General features: G+C 43.9%; 1 protein-coding gene and 1 non-coding gene across 2 annotated transcripts; both read right to left on the reverse strand.

Annotated features, from left to right (window-relative positions):
* Nucleotides 1-4,215: 4,215 nt before the first annotated feature.
* LOC123500907 lies at nt 4,216-4,334 on the reverse strand. The gene has a single exon (XR_006673492.1). It is a non-coding gene; the product is annotated as a 5S ribosomal RNA (ribosomal RNA).
* Nucleotides 4,335-6,974: 2,640 nt separating this feature from the next.
* Nucleotides 6,975-7,594, reverse strand: LOC123500906 (histone H2A). The gene has a single exon (XM_045249475.1). It carries the CDS (start codon nt 7,376-7,378, stop codon nt 7,007-7,009), a length of 372 nt encoding a protein of 123 aa, XP_045105410.1. The 5' UTR covers nt 7,379-7,594; the 3' UTR covers nt 6,975-7,006.
* Between the last annotated feature and the right edge of the window lie 2,784 nt (nt 7,595-10,378).

Genomic DNA, 10,378 nt, shown 5'->3' on the forward strand with positions numbered 1-10,378 from the left:
GGGAAAGAAGAAAAAAGAGCAACTGCTGTCTCAGACAGTATTCAAACCCTACCCGGCTCCATAGGAGCCACACCTGAATCCAAAAAAAAAAAAGGAGACACAATATAGACAAGTGTGGATGGTGGTCGCCGCTGGTGCACCAGAGCCGGATGGATGGATATGGATGAGCTAGATGGCTGGCTCGTCATTAATGAGGCTCGCAACCGGGTCAGAGCAAAGAGATCCATCATCCACTGCACAACAGCAGCAGCCCGTAGTAGTAGTATGATGATGGTGATGATTAAGCGTACGTACGATACTAATCACGGCAGGCAGGCTTTGGAGGGTGGGTGCATTCATGCTCTTCTTCTTCTTCTTGATTAGTGATGATGCCTCCTATTTCAGTAACATAACGTTTTTCATCACACAAAGCTCAGGAAGCACACAGTTATTATAGCTTGTAACATGAATCTTCGCTCCTTTTTTTTTTTTTTTTTTTTTTTTTTTTCTTTCTTTCTTTCTTTCTTTCTTTGTTTTCTTGACTGAATTGCAGTGAATCAATCAATCAATATATCTACAAATCAGATTGGAGGAAAGCAGTCATTCTCCATCGGCCACCGACATACTACTGATCAGAAACATGCACATGGAATATCGGATCCTAGACACAGAGAGGAAGGTTGAAGAAAAAAAAAAAAAAAAAAAGATAGAGAGAGAGAGAGAGAGAGAGAGAGAGAGAGAGAGAGAGAGAGAGAGAGAGAGAGAGAGAGAGAGAGAGAGAGAGAGAGAGAGAGAGAGAGAGAGAAAAAAAAAAAAAAAAAAAGTCTTTTTAATCAGGGAAATCGCTCGACCATACGGATCAAAGCCAACCCATTCATGGTCTATGTAATATTATTCTCTTTAGATAAAGCACCTTTGGCCCTGAAGAGGGCCTAGATATTGTTTGTTGTTGCTTGCTTGCCTTGGATGACACACTTATTAGGCACGCTCGCCACGGATTCGACGAGCCAGCTGGATGTCCTTGGGCATGATAGTGACACGCTTGGCGTGGATGGCGCACAGGTTAGTGTCTTCAAAGAGACCCACGAGATAAGCCTCGGAAGCTTCCTGGAGGGCCATGACAGCGGAGGACTGGAAGCGGAGGTCAGTCTTGAAATCCTGGGCAATTTCACGCACCAAGCGCTGGAAAGGCAGCTTCCTGATAAGCAGTTCGGTGCTCTTCTGATAACGGCGGATCTCACGGAGGGCCACGGTTCCTGGCCTGTAACGGTGGGGCTTCTTGACACCTCCAGTGGCAGGAGCAGATTTGCGAGCTGCCTTCGTGGCAAGCTGCTTGCGGGGCGCCTTGCCACCGGTGGACTTGCGGGCCGTTTGCTTAGTACGTGCCATGGTGAGTAAGTAAGTTACTGCCGCTCGGAACGAACAGTTGGGCGAGTTGAGCGCTTAGGCTGGCACTTCTTTAAATACGGTTTGCCGGGGCCCAACCTTGCCTTACGATTGGACGGGAATGACGTAAGAGTGTTCGACAACCACAGAAAACTCCCCTCCTCCTAACCATAACAACATGTCATGGGTAACTCAAAGAAATTGAGGCAGGCGAGAGGGAGAGAAAAGAGGAAGGAAAGAGAGAAAAGAAAAACACAACAAAAAAAAAAAAAAAAAAAAAAATTTTAAAACGCACGCACACACACACACACACACACACACACACACACACACACACACACACACACAGAGAGAGAGAGAGAGAGAGAGAGAGAGAGAGAGAGAGAGAGCATTGTTGTAGCCAAGATGTCTCAGGGATTTCGCCGTGTCAGGTCACTCACCACTCCTTTTCCTAACTAAATGAATATTGAAAATAAAAAAAACTTTTCGCGTAACAATTCTTCATAAACCACGTACTGTACATACATATATCTATGATAAATTTACATTATATCCTTTCCTTATATGAGAATGTAATCTCTCTCTCTCTCTCTCTCTCTCTCTCTCTCTCTCTCTCTCTCTCTCTCTCTCTCTCTCTCTCTCTCACACACACACACACACACACACACACACACACACACACACACACACACACACACACACACACACACACTGGCCGGGTGGAGATATTTGGGTGTGTCTCCTTTCACGTGTAGCCCCTGTTCACCTAGCAGTGAGTAGGTACGGGATGTAAATCGAGGAGTTGTGACCTTGTTGTCCCGGTGTGTGGTGTGTGCCTGGTCTCAGGCCTATCCGAAGATCGGAAATAATGAGCTCTGAGCTCGTTCCGTAGGGTAACGTCTGGCTGTCTCGTCAGAGACTGCAGCAGATCAAACAGTGAAACACACACACGGCCCGGTAGCTCAGTGGTTAGAGCGCTGGCTTCACAAGCCAGAGGACCGGGGTTCGATTCCCCGGCCGGGTGGAGATATTTGGGTGTGTCTCCTTTCACGTGTAGCCCCTGTTCACCTAGCAGTGAGTAGGTACGGGATGTAAATCGAGGAGTTGTGACCTTGTTGTCCCGGTGTGTGGTGTGTGCCTGGTCTCAGACCTATCCGAAGATCGGAAATAATGAGTTCTGAGCTCGTTCCGTAGGGTAACGTCTGGCTGTCTCGTCAGAGACTGCAGCAGATCAAACAGTGAATTACACACACACACACACACACACAGAGAGAGAGAGAGAGAGAGAGAGAGAGAGGGAGAGAGGGACAGAAGGATCCCACCGACAATTCTAGACGATTTTTTTTTTTTTTTTTTTTTTTTTTTTTTCCCGTTTACATGATTTTACCGGGTATGTGCATAAATCGCAAAATTAGAAAATGGAGTGATTTTCGCGCGTCCCCCTCCCCATTATCGAGCGGGGCGGGCTCGACCCGCCCCCAATTTGATTTGGCTAATTTGCATAAATTTGCATAAAATTTCCATAAATTAGCAGAAACATTGCATACATTAGCCCCTACCGAAAAAAAAAAAAAGTTGACAATTTCACAATATAATTATTTCAAATGCAAGGGCCACCAACATATAGCATAAAAATCCTAATATATACACAGACACACTTTAGCAACTACGATCCACAAGAAAAAAACATTATATTTTACATACAAAGAATATGATTTCTCAAACATACCTGACATCAGCAAAGCAACCATTTTAGATTCTAAGGTCAAATTAGGATGGATGGATGATGTAAAGATAGCAATCGATCATTTCATTCACCAAATACCCACTGCAACATCGCCAAGACAAATTGTTAATCAGATTATTATAGTCTGAAGATCACTTAGACGTTGCCATTTTTGGGAATTTCCCGGCCTGCGGCGTTGCTGGGCAAATTAAGGGATTAGAGCCTATGTGTCAATGAGAACCTTGCTCCCCACACACACCATGGATTAACACGGTCACTTTGACCTGTGACCTCACTCGGTCACCCAGAAGGATGTGACAACGCTCGGAGGAAACGTTGTCAAGCATTGTTGTTGCGTTTGCAAAACCAATGCAAAATTTATTTAAAATAAACACAAATTCCTCTAACTTGCCTCTTTAGAGCATCACAATGTATATGTACTACAACACCATTCAGTTAAAAAGTATTAAGTACCTGACTTGGGGCGCGTATTGGTACACGTGTGACAGCGCCGCAGGCAGGAAAATCCCAAAACGCCAACGCCTAAGTGATCTTCATAAAAATGGTCAGACTATAGTGTGCGTATTTATTAGCGTGTCGTGTGTCACGGTTAGTCTGACGGCTTGCGTCTTTCCTCCTCCCACAGCCGCTGCAGTGACTTTCTAGTTTTTTTTTTTTTTTTTTTCTTCTTCAGACTTCAATGGTTAATGTCCAAGCTCGACAGAGCACAGCACACGTCCGTGCAGGTGGTCATTCTTATCCCCTTTCCCCCGGCACCAAGCTAGGCTAGCGGTTCGATGCAATTTCTCTATAGGAGAGAAAAAAAAATTGTCAGTTCGAGTCCTCTCCTACTCATGTGTGTTTAGAATACACAGTTTTGTCTGGTAATTCAGGCACGAGGTAGTACAAGAATAAATGGATGAATTAACAAAGAATAAAATAAGCAGGTAAAACAATATAAGAATAGACAAATCAAACCTTCTTCTTCTTCTTCTTATTATTATTATTATTATTATTATTATTATTATTATTATTATTATTATTATTATTATTATTATTATTATAAAATAATAATAATAATAATAAATAATAAATAAATAAATAGATAAATAAAAATAATGGAATGCCAACAACATCTGGTGTTCCCAGGCGGTCACCCATCCAAGTACTAACCGGACCCAACGTTGCTTAACTTCGCTGATCGGACGAGAAGCGGTGTGTTCAACGTGGTGTGGTCGTTGGCACTCGATGTGAGATTTTAGGCCGATTTAAATTCTTCCTGGCTTGCCCTACTATACTCCGTATACCCTGTGAATCAAGTCCTTTCTAGGTGTTTCTTGGTTTAATATCGTTTCCCTATTGGATTAATCTCTCTCTCTCTCTCTCTCTCTCTCTGTCTGTCTGTCTGTCTGTCTGTCTGTCTGTCTGTCTGTCTGTCTGTCTGTCTGTCTTCTTCTTCTTCTTCTTCTTCTTCTTCTTCTTCTTATTATTATTATTATTATTATTATTCTGACTACAGACTCAGTCTGACACAGACTCAGTCTGCCTCCCTCTGTGGCTGGCTGGCTGGTTGGCTTGTTGCTCGCTGCATGCATGCCGCTGGCTGGAAAATCTGGCACCTCCTCCGACTCGATATTATTTGGTTTTACGCCGTTTTCTTGCTTGCCTCTCGGTTGTACGTCTCGGATGCGTGGTCCGAGGGTCAACGACGAGACGGAGACCGTGTTCGTATGACCCAGCGATGTTGGATCAAGTGGGAAAAACAGGAAATATTGTTACCCTACTACAACCGGGAAGGCACCAGTTACATATATATTACCGCGATCCTAAAAATGTGAGTCACACTCGTGAGCGAGACGTCGTATCACTACTACTACTACTACTCGCAGCAGCGCCTCATCATCTGTCACCATGACTGGCCGCGGCAAGGGAGGCAAGGGACTTGGAAAGGGAGGAGCCAAGCGTCACCGTAAGGTTTTGCGTGACAACATCCAGGGCATCACCAAGCCCGCTATCCGTCGGTTGGCTCGCCGAGGCGGCGTCAAGCGCATCTCCGGTCTCATCTACGAGGAGACTCGTGGGGTGCTAAAGGTGTTCCTCGAGAACGTCATCAGGGATGCCGTCACCTACACCGAGCACGCCAAGCGCAAGACCGTCACTGCCATGGACGTCGTCTACGCCCTCAAGCGTCAGGGACGTACCCTCTACGGATTTGGCGGTTAAATCTGGTGTCTCGAATTTGGTGTCAACAACAGCAACTGCAAAACACCATAAGAAAAGAGTCAACATATCCCGGACCTTTTATAGGTCCACACAAATGAAGAGAAGGAAAAAGTTATAGACTAACACTACTAGGAGTATGGTTGTTCCAAGTAAAAGTGTTGTCCCTACTCTTTACGTCATTATTACAATTTGTGTGTGTGTTTTTTTTTTTTTTTTTTTTTTTCTTTCTTTTTTCTTTTCCCTTCTTTCTATTTGTTTTCCTCTTTGTTTTATCACTCAAAGGTAAATCAGATGAAAGAGAAAGAATTATCAACTAAGTGATGTGAGGTCAGACACCAACCGCTGCTACAGGTGCTGTTTGTTTGTTTGTTTGTTAAGCTTCCGCCCATTAGTGGCGCAGGCAATTTTATTTCTTTATAGTGGTACCCATACAAGGAGGGAGGGTCCATATCAACACCGAAGCGCATCATCATCATCATCATCATCATCATCATCTTTAGTGTAGCCACCTAGATAGAACCTGGGTACCGCGGTGACATGTAGGTAGGTAGGTACCTTTCATTAAATCCCCCTCGCCGACTGACATACCTTCAAAACGGTGTGTGGTGTGATTCTTTCGAGCCGACGCGTGAACGTCTGTCTGTCTGCCCGATCCCACGTCCACCACCTTATCCACTATGGTCTGACCGCTTACTTGTATGGAGATCTTTTAGGTTTTTTTTTTTTTTTTTTGTTCCTGCCGGGAATTTTCCGGCCTGCAGCGCTGTCACACTTGTACGTACCAATACGCACCTTAAAGAACAAAAAAAAAAAAAAAAAAGTTGGAGAGTTTCTGTTTATCTTTAAATATATTTTGCATTGTTTTTGCAAACAAACACAGCAATACTTGACATCGTTTGATCCGCGCGCCTCCTCTCGGGGATGACCGCCGAGTGAGATCACAGGTCAAAGTGAAAGCGTTAATCCATGGGCCACTCACTCCCTCCCTGTCCCTACCTACCACCTACCAACCAGGAGGGAAGCAAGAGAGGGGGGACACTTGCACGCACCAATACGCACCTTATGTCAGGTAGGTACTTAACACTTGGTAATTGAACGGTGTTGTATTATATACATTGTGATGCTCTAAAAGAAAAGAAAATGAAAAAGAAAAGAAAAAAAGAAAAAGAAAAGGCAAGTTGGAGTAAGCTTCTTGTTTATCTTTGAACATATTTCGCATTGTTTGTTTGTTTTTTTTGCAAACACAGCAATACTTGACAACGTTTAATCCGCATCTCTTGGATGACTGCCGAGTGAGATCACAGGTCATAGTGACCGACCGCGTTAATTGATCCCTGTCCCGCTAGTTACCTACCAGCCAGGAGGGAAGCAAGAGAGCAAGACAGAGGGGCGTGTGCGGGAAGCAAGGTCCTCATTGACACACGGGCTCTAATCCCATAATTTGCTCAGCGCAAGGTGTTTTTTTTTTTTTTTTTTTTTTTTGCAGCGCTGCAGGCCGGAACAAAAATATAAAGAAAAAAATTCTACCATTAGCATTTCTATCATTCATTATCAAAAAATATATACCATCATTATTATTAATATCATTGTTAACACTATAGTCTATTCAATTCTCTAGATGTGTCAATGTGTGGCTCGAAGAGGAGCCGGATATATATACTTGTTGGTGATGATATTGAGGAGGAGAGGGATTTACTTCTTCTCGGTCTTCTTGGGAAGGAGCACAGCCTGAATGTTTGGCAGCACGCCACCCTGTGCAATGGTGACCCCGGAGAGGAGCTTGTTAAGTTCCTCGTCGTTCCGGATGGCCAGCTGCAGGTGACGTGGGATGATGCGAGTCTTCTTGTTGTCGCGGGCGGCGTTGCCGGCAAGCTCGAGGACTTCGGCGGCCAGGTACTCCATGACCGCTGCAAGGTACACGGGGGCGCCAGCCCCCACTCGCTCGGCGTAGTTGCCCTTCCTCAGGAGGCGATGAATCCTGCCGACCGGGAACTGGAGTCCAGCACGGCTGGAACGGGACTTTGACTTTCCCTTCACCTTTCCTCCTTTGCCGCGTCCGGACATGGCGAGTAGTGGTAGTAGGTGGGATTAACAAGTAGTAGTGGTATTATTAGCAAGTAACACTCCGTCAGCTGCGGGAGCGAGTCGCTGTGTTGTGCGTTATCTGTTCTTCGGCGGGCTCGTTTCCTCTATATAAAAGGAAGATCGGATCAGCGCGTAACACGTAACGCCCAACCGGGAGGCTGGCTCTCGCGGCGACTCGCGATCCTGAGCAGGATTGCTTACATAAATGGCACTCTGCAAGTCGGTCAATCTTTAAGATCCCCGATCATCAAAAATCATCAAAATTTGCTTCAACAGCACCAATGCTGCTAAACTGGCTACTGATAAAGGTCTTCTAGCCTTCCACATGAGCATTCCATCATATAATGTAAAAGTGGAAGAATTCATTCCCATTACCACGTGCATGAGATGCTATGCTATAGAGCAGCACACACCAACAAATGCACCATGCCATGAAACACACACAGTATGCTCAGAGTGTGCCAGTGATAAGCATACATGGAAAACATGCACATCGAACACCAAAAATGCCTCAACTGCCATGGTCCACACCGCACATTAGCAAACAAGTGCCCCATGAGAAAGAAAATCAAAGAAGAGAAGAGAAACAAAACATAATTCAACAACAAATCATACAGCCAGGCCACCCAAAACACCAACAACTCCAACAACACAAACATAAATAACATCAACATTGAAAAAGACACGGCCACAAAAATTCTAACGTGCATTCTGCACTCCCATCTGCTGAACATAAACAACCCTGGATCATATAATGATGAGCTAAACAAGCTATTCAAGCTCAATAACCTTCCTCCATAATCCTCCTCCCAACCCGCCATCCAAAGACATCATGAACCCAAAACAGACCACAAAATCATCACCAAGGAGGTCCAGGTGGCCAATGAGCCAGAGGAGGAGAAACAGAAATTGAAGAAATAGAAGAAGAGGCAGAAGAATCAATCTTCACAACACAAGCTACTGGAAAAATAAAACCACTACAACCCACACCAACTCCAAAATACAAGGGAAAAATATTGGCCTAAAACTAATCACAAAAGAACAGCCGGATGGCCAGATGATCTAGAGCCTGCTGAAATAAAAACAACATCAAAAAGGAATCTATAAATTTACATATACTTCAACAGCTTACACTGACGAAGAAATCCTCTCACTGATCGCCAATGACAAAATCAACCTTTCAGGAGTGTTTACGACTCTGGACACCGCAAACTTCAACAAGATCCGCTGCGTGTAGAACAAGAAAGCACCACTCACAAAAGATTACCCGCACCACAAACAAATAAACTCACTCACACTACCCACAACACAATCAACACCAACAGATACAAACAAAACACTATGGCTAACAGACACACAATCACCATATTACAACACAACGTACACATGGAAAACCAACAAAAACACACTATCAAACATTTACAGAATTAAATCCTGATGTACTACTGCTAAACAGTCACGGCCTACCACAAAACGAACACATAAAACTACACACATATCACACATATAACATCAACTCATCTGAGAACCACATGATGGATCTGCCATCCTCATCAAAATAATATAAAACACACACTCAAAGACAACTTTGACACAGACATACTACAGATCACAATAGATACCAACACGGGACCAGTCAATATAGCCACACCTACCTCCCCCCAGACGCCCCTACCTTCCATTCACAGACTTCCACACCCTTGCCAAACAAGCACAACCCACATATATCATTGGCGACTTGAATGCCCATCACCCAACACTTGACAACAGACCAAGCAACACAGTGAAATCACTCATAAAGATGGTACAACAACCAGCTACAACACTTGGGCCCCAACTTCCCCACCTACCTCTCACACAACGCAGCCACCACACCAGACACCATATTCGCCAACAGACCACACATACCACAACATACACACCCAACAAGGACCTACCACCCCTCTGATCACCTTCCTATCATCATCACCATCACCACACAACCCATACACATACACTCACCTCCAACATATAACATACATAAAGCAGACTGGGAAAAATTTCAGGAAATAGCCACTTTAAAACACAAGACATAAACACGCAACCAGACATCACACAAACACACTAGACTCCTCTATAGAACAGTGGATCAACGCAATAAAATACTCCATGACACAAGCCATCCCCACCTCCAACAAAAGACCACTTTAAAACCAATCTACAACAACAAAATAAAAGAACTACAATTCTGGGCAAAAGACTACTCGACAACAGCATATTACAAGGATGGACATACACAACATACATTGCCTACAAAAGATCAGACAATACATCACCGAGAATGCAAAACACAAAATAGAGTTAACTGGGAAAACAAAATAAAATCACTCAACACTCTCCACTCCAACCCCAAAAATTCTGGCACAACATTAAAATATTAAAAGGCAATCCATCCACTCCCACACCTACATAATCAACAACAACCAGAAAATTTTTAAACCTGAAGACAAGGAGGTTATTTTCAGAGATATGGAGGAATGTCTTCAGAATAAGCCCACAAGAAAATCAACAATATGACCAGGCAACAGAAAATATGGTGGACGAATACTATAACAGGCACGCAGAACAAATACATCCACATAAACAAGGCGACCCACACAGACTCAACACAGACACCTACTTCACACAACACATCACACCACGACATCAAACAAACCATCAAAACATTAAAGAATAACACCCCAGGCGAATCAAAATAAACAAAACAATACTCCAACACCTACCAGAAGTAGCTCTCGAATGCTACACTAAATTATTAAATATCTCCTCTCTATGGGTTACTTCCCCGCCCTTTAAACATGCCAAACTAATACTACTACCAAAACCAGGTAAAACAACACGGATCCCATCAATTACCGCCCCATCTCCTCCTTGAAGTCCCGGGAAAATATACGAGAAAATTATAAACAAGAGAACACGCACATACCTCGAAACAATATC

Source organism: Portunus trituberculatus, unplaced genomic scaffold (assembly GCF_017591435.1).
Source record: "Portunus trituberculatus isolate SZX2019 unplaced genomic scaffold, ASM1759143v1 PGA_scaffold_511__1_contigs__length_28260, whole genome shotgun sequence".
NCBI lineage: Eukaryota > Metazoa > Arthropoda > Malacostraca > Decapoda > Portunidae > Portunus > Portunus trituberculatus.

What these genes read in the sequence shown, in the direction of transcription:
- LOC123500906 (XM_045249475.1), bottom strand. Translation starts at nt 7,378, where the DNA reads ATGTCCGGACGCGGCAAAGGAGGAAAGGTGAAGGGAAAGTCAAAGTCC.